General features: G+C 37.9%; 1 protein-coding gene across 2 annotated transcripts in view; it reads left to right on the forward strand.

Annotated features, from left to right (window-relative positions):
* The window catches only part of LNPEP (leucyl and cystinyl aminopeptidase), a 38,624-nt gene that overhangs the window by 10,152 nt on the left and 11,802 nt on the right, over positions 1-16,670 (forward strand). For both annotated transcript variants that reach the window (XM_065663517.1, XM_065663516.1), the window contains 8 exons: positions 1,757-2,597; positions 3,434-3,572; positions 7,162-7,293; positions 10,325-10,445; positions 11,023-11,177; positions 11,509-11,622; positions 13,734-13,865; positions 15,291-15,422. In XM_065663517.1, coding sequence (XP_065519589.1) covers positions 1,780-2,597; positions 3,434-3,572; positions 7,162-7,293; positions 10,325-10,445; positions 11,023-11,177; positions 11,509-11,622; positions 13,734-13,865; positions 15,291-15,422 — 1,743 coding nt within the window. In that variant the 5' untranslated portion in view covers positions 1,757-1,779. The remainder of the gene's footprint in view (positions 1-1,756; positions 2,598-3,433; positions 3,573-7,161; positions 7,294-10,324; positions 10,446-11,022; positions 11,178-11,508; positions 11,623-13,733; positions 13,866-15,290; positions 15,423-16,670) is intronic.

The following is a 16,670-nucleotide window of genomic DNA, read 5'->3' on the forward strand; positions in this document are numbered from 1 at the left end:
AATCAATAAAAATCAACCTGCTTTTCAGTATGTTTAAATCAAAAGAAAAAATTATCTTTCTCATTCTGGGAACCTAAAAGGTGGCGGATTATTGTTCAATTATAAGTAGACCTTCACGTCTGAAAGAGATTAGTTTCATTCTGAAGCCTTGCAGTCAGACAAGAGTTTTGTCTTGTCCCATAGAAGCTGTGAGAGGGGGTTAACTCAAGTGTAATGTCAAGACCCTAAAACACTGGGGTAGTGGGATTTCTTGGGCTTTTCTATTTAAGTTGTTTTGTTCTCTAGACAACTCTGTGGTGTCCTGAGAAAAGCCAGTTAACATCCTTTCTATGTTGTTCATAGTACTTTGTATTAAATACAGGATGAAAAATGTATCTTGCTCAGAAGTTGGCTACTTTTGGATGTCCATGTCCAATTTTTATTTCCACAAGTGTTTTTAATTTTTTTCTACTTTTCAGTAGGTTAGTTGAAAGATAACCTTTTATATAAACAATTATAGACATGACCAGAACTTTGATTAAAATATAACTGCATGTGGAGTATGAAGGTATCTGATACTTTTAAAATTTTGTATGAATTTCAGTTCTTCTTTTATGTTCAGTTATGTTATCTATCAAGGACAAATTTTGTGGAGACAAAATCCGATTGGCACTGGTTTAACTTTTTACCTGCATGGATTTTTTCAAGGGTTGTATGAGAAGGTATCTATTGGAACAATAATTTTTATACTGCTATTTTTATTTGAGGAATACTTTTCATCTTTTTTTTGGGTATATGTGAAAATGAAGATTAAAAATGTCAAATGGATATTCTGTTTGTGGAGCTGTCAGCACATTGACAGATTTTTGCCTTTATTAAAGAACTCATTAACTATTATATTCAGAAACTCCTCTAAAACTGTATTGGCTGCCTATTTTTTATCCTGCAAATGGAAGTATATTCCATCTTGACTAATTTAGTTGAATACAAATACAGTTTACTGGGGTAGTAATAATATAGCCAAGACACTGACATCAATGAATGAGGGTGATAAGGGGCTGGAGCACCTCCCATATGAAGATAGGCTGAGAAAGTTGGGGCTTTTCAGCCTGGAGAAGAGAAGGCTGCATGGAGACCTCATAGCAGCCTTCCAGTGTCTGAAGGGGGGCTACAAGGATGCTGGGGAGGGACTCTTTGTCAGGGACTGTCAGGGATTCGTCAGCGATAGGGCAAGGGGTAGTAAGTTTAAGCTTAAACTGGGGAAGTTAAGGTTAGATATAAGGAAGAAATTATTTACTGAGACCATGGTGAGGTGCTGGCACAGGTTGCCCAGAGGAGCCATGGCTGCCCCATCCCCGCAATGTTCAAGGCCAGGCTGGATGCGACTTTGAGCAACCTGGTCTAGTGGAAGGTGCTCTGTCTGGGGGACATGTACAGGGGGTTTGGAACTGGATGATCTTAAGGTCCCTTCCCAGCCAAACCATTCTGTGATTCTAAATGGGAGTGCTGTGTAGTGGTATAGCTGATACCTGGTTATGGTGCAAGACATGATTGAGTATGCAGAGCGGAAGCATTTTTTGGAGATATTGAATGAGAAATTATGGTAGGCAGAAAAGCACAGGAAAGTTTTTTAGAAACAAACCTGAGAGAGAAAATTGACCTCTTGATTGCATGTTCTGTAAAAGTGTTTCCCATTTTGTAATTCAGTAAACTATATCTGAGGCATTATAACCATGACTTTTGTTTATCATGTAACATACGGTCTTTTCTTTTTCAGATCAAATTCAGTTACCCAGGAATATGATTGAAAACAGCATGTTTGAAGAAGAGCCTGACGTTGTTGACTTGGCAAAAGAGCCTTGTTTACATCCCCTGGAGCCTGATGAAGTGGAATATGAGCCGAGGAGCTCGCGGCTCTTGGTGCGTGGCCTTGGAGAGCATGAAATGGATGATGATGAAGAGGATTATGAGTCATCAGCAAAATTGCTGGGGATGTCCTTCATGAACAGAAGCTCCAGTCTCCGGAACAACATGTCTGTCTATAGACAAAGTTCAAATGGATCATGTTCACTGCCCTCTACAAGGACCATGGTGGTTTGCACAGTTACTCTTGTGATTGCAGTCGCATTAATAATGGTGATTTATCTTCTTCCAAAATGTACCTTTACCAAAGAAGGCTGCCATAAAAAAAATCATACGATCGAACTAATATACCCCTTGGCAACCAATGGGAAACTATTTCCATGGGCAAACATTAGACTTCCTTCTGATGTTGTACCACTTCATTATGATCTTGTCTTGCAACCAAACCTAACTACTCTGAAATTTTCAGGCTCTGTAAAGATAGTGGTTAAAATCATCCATGTAACTTGGAAGATTGTACTTCATAGTTCAGGGCTTAATATCACCAAGGCAACTATTACTTCAGCAGGAGGGCATCAAGAAAAGCCAGCTGAATTCCTGGAATATCCACTGCATGACCAGATTGCAGTCATGGCTCCTGAGGCTCTCCTTGTAGGACAGAATTATACTGTCAACATAGCATATTCATCTAATTTATCAGATACCTATTACGGCTTTTACAAAATTGCTTACAAGGATGAGAATTCCAAGCAAAGGTATGCCCACAAATGTGTCTTCTGTCTTCTATCACTCTAGATTGTGCTTTAATAATAATAGAAATAACAGGGATTGCTTTTTCTGTTGGATGTTTTGTACAACTGATTCCTATTGAGCAAAATCCATCTTTAATCTCCTGATTAATCAACCTGAAAAAGTGTCTTTAATGGATGACTTCATTAAGTCAGGGCAGCCTCTCTGTTGGTTAAATGTAGTGAAGCATAGTGGTTGTAGGTAGTTATAATGTGGCTTTTTGTTTAATTTTTAGTTTCTCCCTAGAAATTCTTCCCAAATCTCCCCAGTCCCTGAGTCTCAAGGGACTGATGGAACAAAGTCTCACCATTGTAGGAGAAGATCAGGTGTGAGACTATTTGAGGAACCTGAACATGCACAAAACCATGGGACCCAAAGAGACATATCCTACAGTCCTAAGGGAACTGGTAGAGGTAGTTGCCAAGCAGCTCTCAATTGTCAAGTCAGTCATGAAGTCCTCAGTGACTGGAGAAAAGAGAAACACCACACCCACTTTTAAAAAGGGTAAATCAGTGTTTTTTACCAATAAGGTTAATGAAATTGCCACCCACCACCGCCCACTTTGAATGGGTCTTAACACTGGTCATGTACTTAAAGAGTGTTTATGCTTTTGGCACACACTTGTCCATGCACATTTGCTAGAAAAAAAGTGGTGCAATAAATGAAAGATAGAAAAAGCAGTATGGGTCAGAAAGCTACTCCCGTAACACACTTGTGAGTTTTGAGGGGAAATGACTGTTCTGTCATAAATAAACTGACATTATTCTTTTACTAATATGCTTTTCTCTACTCTTCCCATTAGGTGGTTTGCAGCAACTCAGTTTGAACCTGTGGCAGCAAGGTCTGCTTTTCCATGCTTTGATGAACCAGCATTTAAAGCTACTTTTTTAATCAAGATCAAGAGAGATGAGAATCTTTCCACTCTGTCAAATATGCCAAAGGTACCTGCTTATGTAGAGAAATATTAGTAGGGCAGCTGCCTAGGTAATCTGTTTAAGTGCTTCGTATTGTGTTTTATTGCATTAATGCTCAGAATATTGACTTGAGCAGATAAGCTATAAAGTCTGTGACTTTTTAATAAAACAACTATCTCTTCCTCAAAGATTTGAACTAAGTAACTTTGTACAGAAAACTGATCAATGTACTGCACAATGTAGGATGTTGTTGTAGGGCTGTTACTGTAGGATGTTGAATGGCTATGGCAGGGATTCCTTTTACATTTAAATGAATCATTATTTTGCAGGAATTTTGTTGGCTACAACAGTCTCAATAGACCTTAAGATTCACTTTTGAGTTTTCTATGCTTGCTGATGCTGCACATGTGCAGAATACTGGAATATCTTTACCAATACTTTGTGTAACTAGCGACAGTCTCCGTGAAAGGTACGCCTGACCTTGAAGGATGTGCATTTGAACCTAAAATGAGGAGAAGTAAGGTGTGAATACAGAGCCAACCCCAGAATATGGATGAGGGATCTGAAATTTCTTCAGCTAGATATTTTAATGCAAAATCTTGTAAGAGCATATCTGAATTTTATGGTGATGTTTTATGATGTTAAACCTTTTGACAAACATTTATGGAAGCCTAATTCATTTAGACAGAGCAGCAAGACTAATTTCTTACCTAGTCTGTGTCTGAACTAGGTTATCTTTCACCAAAACATTATTACCATTTACCATAGAACAGAAACTCATTGGAGGGTGTTTCCTGTGGTTGATAATTGCTAGTGCTTTGGTAGCAGTTACCTGCCTACTGTCACTTAATATGTCTGCTCATGTCCATTGTGGTAGTAGACTTCTCCAGCAGAATAAGCGATAGAGTGATTTATCTCATGGTAGCAAGCATGTGTGTCTACTTCCTTTTTTTCTTTTACTTACAATATGTGGTTGTGCAGCACCTCCAAGGTGCCTTCCTCAGTAAGTGCTTTGTTGAATCATTTAACCTAGACCCCCCCATCACTTTCCTTACTTTCTCCTATGATTTCATTCAGATTTCATGTCTTTTGTGAGAGGTGTTAATTCAAATTTGCATGTACAGAAAGAAGTCACTTGGGAAAATGCTGTGCCTGTGTTTGTAGTGTTGGGCAAGACTGTGGCATTTCAGATTGTGTCTTTCTGCAAACTATGCGAGTGGGTCATGATGCAGTGAACACGGAGTGTTCACTCAGAGATATGAACAGACTTTTCAGCCTTCCTGAGAGAGTCTGCAGCGAAGCTGAAGCTCTGCGTTGCCAAGAATTGTAACTTGAGTCCAGCCAAGATGCCTGAAAGGGCAACTCTGCATTTTTTGTTTAGTGAGTTTTTTATTTGTTGCCAGAGAATCTTCCTCTAATTAGACTGGAAATAGCTCTCTCACCTCAAGAAATGTAAATTAAATCTGAAAAAACAGGCTGTTATAACACCTGCATGTCTGATAAAGATTTGAGAAAGCTTCTGGATGTGGAACAAAGATAATATTAGAAAAAGACATTAAAAGCAATGAAGTTGTATGTTTAGTGCTGGGGATCAAATGTGATTTCTTGTGTCAAAAGAACAGGTCAGGTTTAGTTAGAATTTATCAAAAAGATACAGAAACATGTAGAGAAAATGAATTGATGATTTTGCTAATGGGCAACATCTCCAAGGTAATTGCTTATTTGTGCTTATACTGCAAACAATATTATTTTCATTTTGTTCTCCAAATATATGCCCTGATAATTTGATACTGTATAATTCCGCTTTTGTTGTACAAGGTCCAAGCATGCAGTCTCTTAATGGGTTCAAAAGTAGTTCCTTTGTTTTAGCAAGTTGCCCAGATAACTTGCACAGTGAATTACAATAAAAACTTTGTTGTTAACTGTAAAAATGAAGAGATTAGACAAGAGTGTCTGTGAAATAGTAGGCTACATCAACACTTTTTCTTGTGTCTGTGGCAGTTTGTTTAAATGGTACCCATTTTTATATGTAAATCTTCTTTTAAGTGGCATGGTTTAATTATTTATTTCTTTGGAGTTTTTTGATCTCACAAGAGCTTTAGCACAGGCTGAATTCTTACATTTTAGATTTAGCCTGGAAGGTATTCTCTTACATACTATGGGCTCCCTATGCAATATGGACAGGCTAATGAGTTGATTCTTGTGTGAATAAAGAAAGAAACTGTGTTTTATAGAAGTATATTGTGTTGATGAGATCATTACTGGGATAGGCTTTTTTCTGAAAATAAACAAATAAACTCCTATTAGGAAAAAAAGGGGTACAGGTGGTACAGATACTTTTGTAATAACTGCAGTTCTTGGTAATAAATTGTGCTGAATGGAGAGGCTTTTTAATTTAGCCTTGAGATGGTTAAATGTGAACTTCATTTTCTATAAATACCTACATGAGCAAGAGATCTTCAAGGCAGGCCTTCTCAACTAGCATGCACATTACTAGGGTATCAATATATAGTGGCTGACACACATTAAGGCTAGAAATAAACTGTGTATGCTTGGGTGTTTTCTGTTGTGGTTTTGTTAGTGGGTTTTGTTTGTTTGTTGTATTTTTTTTTTTTTTTTTTTAAATGAGGAAAACTGATTTTTGAACCAGTTTATCTGCAGCCACAGTGCAGGGTATCACCTCTTTATAAAGATTAAGCTGTAGTAAATGCAGAAATGTTGAGTTGCTGAAGGAATACAGTGATGGCATTCTGTTATATGCAGTGGTCAGGCTAGATAATTGTACCGTCGTGTCTTCAGGCTTAAAAATCTATTCCTCTTTAAGGTTGATAGCTAAATTTTCTGTGGCAGTTAAATATTAAATGATTGTTTGGTTTGAAATGACTATGTCTAAAACTAAGGTTATTTTTGTTTTTTAAATATTTGTGGTTTCTGGAAGCAAGTTTATTTATGAAGTTTAGGAAGCCATATGAACTACCATCTCTCTCTCCAGACCTTTCCTATTCTGCACTACATTGGTTTTAAACATTTCACTTTATTCTTTATGTATTTTATACTTGTGAATGACTATACGGAAAAGTAAGGCATATAGTGTGCCCTTTCCAGGGCTAATATTAAAGAAAAACTTCTGCACTAAATGTAATTTAAGATACACGGTGGTATCTTATTTCAGAAGACTGAGCAGATAGTTACATTTGGCAGTGTGTTTTTAAGCTGGGCAAGTTTTTGCTTTAAATTAACAGAAACCTTAGGTTTTCTTCACTTTTTAAAATGCAATCTCTTTTATAAAGGTGTGTGAGTGTCTTTTTGTTCTGCCATTTTAAAATAGTGAGTATGTCTGGTTATCTAGTTTTGAAGAGGCTTCTGGGAAAAGACAAATGTTTAACTCGTGCAATACCACTATTTTTAGTAGGCCATGCTGAACTGTGTCTCTTATCAAGCCTAAAGCCCTCTTGAATGAATGCTAATCTTTACATAGATTTTGGATTATAGAGGGGGTCAAAGTGTGAACTAAATTATATATATCTTTTTAATTTATTTATTTAACATTGTTTCCTTGCATGTCTTAGTGGGGTTTTTTTTTGTCTGTATTAATAAGTTTTCCTTTCACCTGCAGAAAGCCACTACTCCTGTGACAAATGGAATTGTTCAAGACGAGTTTTTTGTGAGTTTGAAGATGAGCACCTACCTAGTAGCCTTTGTTGTTGCAGACTTGAAAAACATCAGTAGGGAAACTAATGGGAGTCTGGTATGTTTGTTGCATTTTAAGTTCTCCCTCACTCGTCTCAAGTCAACCAGCCAATCAAAACAAAACATAAAAAATCTGTAACCCACAAGCAAGCTTTCTGTTTTGGATTTATTTTCTTGCTTTTATTATATTCGTAATAGTATAGGGGGAAAAAGCCATATGCTATAGGTTGGGCTGACTTCAGTGCTTGTACCAGATTGAGAAGACTGTTCCAGCAAGGGACTCAGCATCAGGTCTTGTTAACAGTGGAAATTTACAAAATCTAAAATTCTTAAAAGCTGTCAGAGCAGAAAGCTTTAAACTTTTAGTTTTAATGCTTCATCTGTGAGGGAGTAATGTCATGAAAACCTGGAATTGTTCAGGTGATGTACAGAAACATTACAGTTACCAAGGAAGCATACCATGCTATTTTCAAGCTATGCCTGCAAAGATAATCTGCTAAAAAAGCCCCAAACAAGCCCATGCCCTGCAGTAGAGCAAACAGACTAAGTTTATATCTGCATTTAGTCACCTGAATACAATTATTTCACTGTGAGATTTTTGGTTTTGGAAGGTAGAAAAATCAAACAGTTGTTCCTCTTTGATCTTTGTCCTTCATGAGGATATAGCCTGCATGATCAGTGAGCAGTTCATATGATGTGTGCAATTACAATAACTAAAGAAAAAGCATTTTAATATTAGGAGGTGCTCCTTTATCTTATTTTAGGAGTTCCAGGAGTTTCATGTGAGCAATGACCCTCCAACAGGAACTGGCCCTTCCTCATGAAAAGTCAGAAGTGCCAGTACCTGCCTAGAGGGGGCCAGAGGGAATAAATACTGCTAGTAACACTGAGAAGGAGAAGCAGCCCTCTGTTTAATCCAGTATACACAAGTAAACGTACTAGTCAATAAGCTTTGAAGCTGACTTGGACAAGTATTTCCAATTATAGCTGAATAGGGCAGACTGTTTGGTCAGGTTAGACCAAACTTTACAGGTCAGTAAAGTTAGACCACTCCTTTTTTTTTATTCCCCCTCTAATCCCCACCTTGTGGCTACCATTCAGGTGTGTATTTGAACTGTAGTCTGGTAAAACCATGTAGGCAGTTCTTTACCAGGCATAAAACTGATGAGTATACTAAATGTTTCATGTTTGCAGAGCTGGAAACAACTACCTGTGGAGGTGTGCTTTGCTTTGTTCATAAAACTGAGAGTAATTTGCATGGATTGTCAGTACTTCTGAGGCATTTTATGGCAGAAGTATGTAGGACAGGAGAAAAGGACTGTGTGATGTGTTCTAAGTAACGAAAAAGGTTCTTAACTGTCCTTCTCCTTCCATTTTGACCACCAAGCAAGATTTGGCCAAGCTAGGGAAGTCCAGCAGACCTTTAGAAGGCACCAAACACAAGGGTTTTAGCAGTATCTTAGAGTACTCAACAGGTTAAGGGAAGAAAGCATAAGAATGGTTATACCGAGTAAGGCCAAAGTCTAGCTAGTGGGTTGTTCTGTTGCCAGAAGCATCTAGTAGGTCGAGGAAAATTGTAAGAAGGAAGCATATAATGACATTTTATCAGAATGCTTCCAGCTCTTTGTGGCTGGGAGATTCAAAGGTTTCAGCTAACCAGTTCACACAGAGTAAGCTTATTGTCTTAAATGTTATAAAATAGCTTAGAGTTGAAGTCTAAGAACTCAGAAGATCCTTTGGTTTTGATCTTAAAATTTGCAGCTAAGAATACGTTTCCAGGAGCACTAGATTTTGTCCTTACTGGTTCAAAATCAAAAATTAAAAGATCACCCTATATATCTATTTGAAATGTCATTTGTTTACTGATTTGTAGTATGTTTTTTTTTAAGAGAATAGGAAAATTAGTCTCGACATATTTTTTTGTTTGTGTATGAAAGGGCATCCTAAATCTGGATCAGCCTGTCACCTAATCGAAGTTATGTTATTGGTATAGCCACTTCAGTGTGCCTAGAGGGAGACTGTAACCTCTCAATTTTTAGGAATGCTTCTTACATCAGGTCTCATGTGGCTCTACTTTAGGTAGGAAAATGGATTAACTTTTGCCAGTTATTATTTCTTGGGAGAATTTCTTGCAGATGATACTAGTGTTACCATACTGACAGACTAAACTTACAGACTAATTGAGGCATGCAGGGGGTGTGACTTAACTCATGAGGGAGTGAAAAAGCAACTGGATCAACTTCTGTTTATGTAGACCCTTAATGAATACTTTCCTTAAGGGTATCAGCATTGAATTGTTCTCACATATACACTGGTCACCTGGATAGTCTGTCTGTATTTTGACTGGCTTTAGCAAAAAAAAAAATTACTATTCACTGTCAGCTTCATGATTAGTATTTGTAACTGAGTTGTGTACTCCCAAAACTGTCTGTCCTGGGTTCAGCAGTAGCAGTCATTTTCCTCCTTAGTAGCTGGTGCAGTGCTGTGGTTTTGACTTTCAGCCTGGGAACAGCGCTAATAACACCGATGTTTTTAGTTGCTGCTCAGTAATGTTTACTCTGACCAAGGACTTTCCGAGTCTCATGCTCTGCCAGGGAGGAGGGGAAGCCGGGAGTAAGCAGAGACAGGACACCTGACTCAGACTAACCAACGGGTATTCCATACCACAGCACGTCATGCCCAGTATAGAAACTGGGGGCAGTAACCCAGAAGGGCTAGATCAGTGCTCGGGTCGGGCTGGGTATCGGTCGGCGGGTGGTGAGCGGTTGTATTCTCTTCCCTTGTTATTTCCCTTATCATTATTATTATTGGTGGTAGCAGTAGTGGTTTTGTGTTATACCTGAGTTACTGGACTGTTCTTATCACAGCCTGTGGGAGTTACATTCTTTCAGATCCCCTCCCCATCCCTCTGGGAGCGGTGGGAGGAAGAAGATGGGCGAGTGAGCGAGAGGGTGCGTGGTTCTGTATTACTGGCTGGGCTTAAACCATGACACTGTCCTATCTGTTTCAGGAACTTCTGCAAGCTTCTCTTTTACTTCTAAAGCTTTTGTAGCTATATGTTTCAAAACCTGTTTTTCTGTTTGGACTAGGTATCTGTCTATGCCATACCACAGAATCTAAACCAAGTTGAGTATGCCCTAAACACATCAGTGAAACTTCTGGAATTTTATCAAAGCTACTTTTTAATAAACTACCCTCTTGAAAAGTTAGGTAAGTCCTTGTCATGTGAAAATTGCAAAATAAGGTTTCCCCTAAATTAAAAAAAAAAGTGTGTAAGTAGGACCATTAAGTCATTCCCAAGCTGGAATTTTTTTATAAGCTTTTGACACTGGATTGCTTATAATTATACGTAACATCAAAGCAGTTCATGTAAATTTAATGTGATATGCCTTGGTAGGGAGACACAGAATTCTCAGTCTGTGAATCATGTTCACCAGTGCAAAATCTGCACTCTGACTTCTCTGCATGTATTAGTTTGACTGGAAAGATAATGAAACGTAGTCCTCTAAACCACTGCTTTCAGTAGGGCAGCCTCATTTCCTCATTAGTTGTTAATGCAAGGTCTAAAGGTAGTGTAGTGCTTTACGTTGTTTGTTTAAGAGTAGTGCTACAGAAAGATAGCTGTAAGTCTATGGGGCTTCTGTGCCGCTTGAGATGTGAACACATGTCCAGACCACAGGATTTTAATAATGAGGTTTTCAGGGATTATTGAATAGAACAGGTAGATTTGAAATACATAATTGCTCTAACTAGCAGTTTTCAAATGCTTTTCTCAAATCTCTTCCAGATTTGGTAGCAATTCCTGATTTTCAGTCTGGTGCAATGGAAAACTGGGGCTTGATTACCTTTCGAGAATCAGCACTCTTGTTTGACAGTCATACTTCTTCAGCAAGGGATAAAAAGTCAATAACTGCAGTGATAGCACATGAGCTTGCCCATCAGGTACTAGACTGGGGATGTCATTGTTTAAATGTGGTGGGTTCTTTTTTTTTTAAATGTAATTTTGTCCTTAAACTCACCCCTATCCTCACTGTGATGGGGTTGTACATTGTGTCTGTTGGAAATACCTGTAGGTGTATTTTTTCCAGTACAGCAGGTGGGGTGCATCTCTGCCTGAAGTACGTAGGGAGTTGTTCATGCAAAATTATTACTGTGTTTTTGACTGAACTTGATTTTGGTGCAAGACAAAGCTAAGGATGGATGAGGTGTTACTGTACTAATCTGATTTTTTTTTTTTTAATGGAAAATGAATAATATTTTTGGTCTTTTGCAGTGGTTTGGCAATCTGGTAACTATGGAATGGTGGAATGATCTCTGGCTGAATGAAGGATTTGCCACTTTCATGGAGTACTTTGCCATGGAAGAGATTTTTCCAGAATTACGTTCAGTAAGTTCTTTCTGTAACTACATTTACCATACCTTCGGTATGATCTATGTTTTAATGCTGCCTGTAAAGGACTGATACTTACGCACCTATACTGAAATTCCCTTTGGGCACCATTGAGGTTATACTTTATCTCCTCTGCTTTGGCAATTTCATTATATTGGAAGCAGTTTGGGAGGTGGGCTTTGGGTATTCTGGTTTTGTGTTTGTAGTTTTTGTTTTGTTTTGGTAGTAGTCTATATGTAGCTTTTGTGTTTTGTGTAAGTTAAAGTGTTCCATGCAGGACAGCAGGTATTAAAACATGTAGGTGTCTATATATCAAATTATAACTTTTCTTTACACAGAAAGTCCAGGCATATAATCGACCAAGTATTTTTTCTAGTAAACTACTAGGAAAGTAGTACCCTTCTTTTCCTAGTAGACGTAAGAAGCAGCAGAGCTTCGGGTTACTAAGTATTACTATGATAATTTCTGTCTTTCCGTTGCGGTACTTGCTTCTGTCTGAATCAGTCTGGGATTCACAAATCAGGGGATCTCATATAAATGTATCATATGGTGCCACCTAATGAATTCTGAAAGCATTGAGTTACACAAATAATACAAAGCACTGCTCCCACTGGCACTTGTGTTTGCACATGTGGCTGAAGGAAAGTAATCGAGTACTAAATGACCTAGCTTTTCAAACCCTGGAAAACTTGAAGGATTCAAGTTTGATCTTTTGCTGTCTAAGGAAGGGATACCAGCTCTGCTGTAAAGCATCTCTGTCACTGAATGAAGACAGTGGAAATAAAGGGAGGGAGCTGTGGGGAGACTAATTTTGCATCCTAGGTAAGGGTATCTCCTAGGAGAGGAAGGCTCTGGAACCAGCTTTGAGGAGTGTTTGTGATTTGCAGTTTTAATCATGGGATTAAAAACCTGACATGTACCATGTCCTGCTTGCTGGATTGTTTTCTTCTCAGCATTCTGACTGAGCATGACTTTTAGTTCTTAATTCATCTTTGTTGCTGCATTAAGAAAGTTGGGCTGCTAATTTGGTTTAGTAGAATTCTTTTTTGGAACTGGGTGTCTAAAAAATTTTTCAATTTGGCCTAGCTTGGTTGTTGAGTTTGCTCACTGAAAGTATGCTTGTGGGGTGCTTCTTGGGTGCATATGTGGTGATGGGAGGAGAGAAAACTACACTAATGTTTTAACAAAAACACATCTAACACTTGCATACTTTGTTTTGAAAGATGCCTGACAAAGGGCCTTCACCAACATCTAATTTCACCAGTTGGTGATGCCAAAAATGTATTTTGGTGAAAATAACAGAAAACTCAAATCACTCATAACTTCTGCATTCAAGAAGAATGGCTTTAATATTTTAAACTTTAAAGAGTATCTTTATTGTATCGTAGAGAATTCTCTACTGTGTAGAGGTAACTGCATAGAGAATTCTTTGCTCAAGTCTCAGTGAAATTAAATGGCCAAATACCAGTGCAGTCAGCTTCTTTTGAGCCTTCGGAGTTGCTGTGTTCTGTTAACAATGTATTCAATTGAAATATCTTAATTCTAGAAGAAAAGAAGGAAGAGACTTTGTTACTAGGATCACTAGAAGAGATGTTGTTTACATTCTCACAAATAACACCATAGTGAGTAATTTCACCAGACTTCATGCTTCAATATTAAAGCATACCAAAGAAGTTATAATTTGGATTCCCTGTTTCCTGTAAATGAATTGAAAACACCGGTGAGCCAAATCTGAAATTGGACACATACTTACTTAGTAGGTAAATTTATTTTCACTAATGCCAATGATGCATTTACCTGAAACAGGAGTTTAAGATGTTTGGATAATGATGCAAACTCAAGAGTGAGACTCCACTGCTGAAATGATGTTATAAATCTATTTATTAAATAATTTATAAAATTTTTTATTTTAAATAGATTTTAAATGATTTGATAATCATTTTATAAATAGATTCTATAAATGCTACCCTGACAAATTTTTTGCTACCTCCATTGGCAGGAAGATGAGCAGTGGCATGTTAAGCCAATGGGAGAGCAATGCAGAGACAACTTTTACTGTTCTGCTCTATGTTCAAGCTTCTCAGACACTTATAATTTTTCCTTTTTAGGATGAAGATTTCCTTAATTTGATTTTCAAGGCTATGATGAAGGATTCCTTGAATTCTTCACATCCAGTCTCCTCTGCTGTTCAGTCTTCAGAGCAAATTGAAGAAATGTTTGATGCACTTTCTTATATCAAGGTAACTTTAAAAATATTTTTGAAATATTTGGGAAATGATATATTTGGTATTGAAAACATGAATAAGTAGGTATATACTGACAGTTGTTTGGGGGTAATTTATACTTAGCACAAACAATGCAGGATCTCTCAGTAGTGTTTCTGAGCATCTATGTAGCTTTTTAATTAGGGAAAGATTCTGTGTGTCTGTTTTTGTTCTTACTTAATATCCTTTTGCTTGATGCATGCTTCAGCAGAAAGTAGAATACTCACGAAGATGTGAGAGGGTTACCCAGCAAGTGAAACAAAATATCCAGTTAGATATATTTTCTATTTTGATGGCAAACTGTAAGAAGGGCTTATGAAAAAAGTAAAAACAAGGCTTTTACTAAAGCAATTGCTCCTTTTTATACTCTCCCTGCTTTTAAAAATCAGTATTTTGGAGACTTTCTGAGCTGTAGGCTTGCATCTGGAGTGCAAAATTATTTCACTACATATCCTGGTTGTCTGCAACTTGATTATTTCTAATGTCTAGTGAGGGTTGTGAACTCCACAGTCCCTCACCTGAAAATGCATGAGAGAGCAAATATCTGTATTTGCCCAATTTTTACTCACATTGTCTCAGGTTTTACACATTGCGTCACATAATTTTGGTAGTGTTAGAGGAAAGCCTTTTATATTGTTTGGATTAGTGTTTTTCCCCCCAGCTATCTGTCTGTGCTTGCAATTTCATCGAATAAGAAACCATGGGGGCAGCTAGTGCTTACTAGGAAATAATCAAATATTATATCTACCTCAGTGCAGTGCTGTTCCCACAGCTGTCTTGGTTTGTCTTCTCCGATTTCTTTTTGCAAGTCTTAACTGGTCAACATGATTTGACTGGCATCCTTGAATAGTCTGAGACTCAGTTGAAAAACCTGGTCTACTCAGGGCTGATGGGTCCACCTGTCCATCTTTGGTCACTATCAAAATGCACTTGTCCTACAGTCATCTGTAGATCTACTAAGTAGATTTCCTCTTTTCCCTGTATTTTTAGCTTTTTGATATAACTGCAAATCATATGACTGTTAAATACTCTCTCACAAGTGCAGTTCTGTACCATACAGAAGAGTATTTCTAATGAAATATGGCAGCCACCAGAGACCAGTAAGAAGGCAATATTTTTGAGATGATACTAACTAGAAAAATTTTCAAGCTGTATCAGAATTTTCTGTAAGTGTATTTGGACTTTATGAAATACTAAAAAAATATTTTTACAAGGCATCTGAGTGTTAATGTAATTATTCAAATGATATAATTTGGGATAAAATCTGCCAGCTACTGAGTTTTTCTTGTACTGTGAAAAAGCATATGCCTCCACAAATTCTATACCTTTAATTTACCAATTTTTTTCCTTTTCTTTCTTTTCTTTTCTTTCCTTTTTTTTTTTTTTTTGCGCTCCCTGAAGGGTGCTTCACTTATTTTGATGCTGAAGCACTATCTCACTAAGGATGTTTTCCAAGCTGGAATTGAGGTATACTTGCATAATCACAAGTATGGATGTGCCCAGAGTGATGACTTGTGGGACAGCATGAATGAGGTATCCATCTTTGATACGCTGTTCTTGTTTGTTGTAAATTTGATTTATTTCTTTGTTTGTGAAAAAAATAAGATAATAGATTGTAGGTAAATACTCTGAAGTTCTTGTTCATCACAGTCAGAAGTTCTCTCATACAGAGATGGATATTCCTGTAGCTTCTAGGACCCCATTGAGTGTCATCCCAAAAAACATTGGAAGTGGGAATGCACTACCATGCATATCCATATGTGTGTGTACATCACTATGTATATATCCTTTCTCAAGTTGCATTGTCAGTGTATTAAGACCAGAATAAAAATGTCTGAAAAGCAGGACGAAACTTTACTTTCCAATAATCCAACCTCTGTAGAGGTCTTGGGATACACTCTACTAGTCTAACTTCATTTCAGTGATAAGTTCTATTTCAAGAAGCAGAGCTGGGATTGTAGGAAAACAGACTGTGGAGGGCAGTTTAGTTCAGCAGCTCTCAAATGGTAAGGCAGGCATTAGAGTGGGTGTGACAGCAGAGAGTAAGGGCACAAGAAAGCAATGGCACAGGCAGGAGAGAGCAAGGGCAAGAGTTTGCAAGCCTCTGGGAGCCAGGGAGAGTAGGGGCAAGAGGGAGGAGGGAGAGACAGCAAAAGGGAGGAGAGGAAGAGGGGTGGAGTGTGAGAAGTGCAATGGAGAGAGCACTGAGGTGGGGGTGAAAGGGAAAACGTGTCTCAGAGTGTAAGAGAGAGACTGATCCCAACAAGAAAGAGCTGATGAGTATCACCAAAGGAATGTCAAGGTAGTTGTGTAAGAGAAGGAAACAGATTTCCCTGTGAGTATGTGTACTGCATAGTGTGTATTAAAGTCTCAGAAATACATGTGAGGTTTCCTTGCAGAAGCTGAGTCCTAAGCAGAATACTAACTTAATGTTTAGCTTTGGTTCTTCACATCTACCTTGTGATATTTGAAATTCTGCAGAATGGGGAACCTCTGTTACTTACTGTTACATGTCACAAGTGGCTGTGTGTGTTCAATTATACACAGTCACTAGTCTGTCAGCTAGTGAGGGATTATCAGTGATATCAGACTGACTCTCTTATGACAGAGAGGTCTTCTAGTTTGTATAGTGATATTTTTTTAAATACTTTTCTCAACTTCTGCAAAATGGAGCCTTCTGACCATACAACTTCAGTCATGCATACACAGAAAACATACCTCAGGGAGATGGTAGTATCCATACAGGGTGGCTGAAGAGACCACACACATGCCTTACATTAA

This window comes from Lathamus discolor, chromosome Z, assembly GCF_037157495.1.
Source record: "Lathamus discolor isolate bLatDis1 chromosome Z, bLatDis1.hap1, whole genome shotgun sequence".
Taxonomy (NCBI): Eukaryota; Metazoa; Chordata; class Aves; order Psittaciformes; family Psittacidae; genus Lathamus; species Lathamus discolor.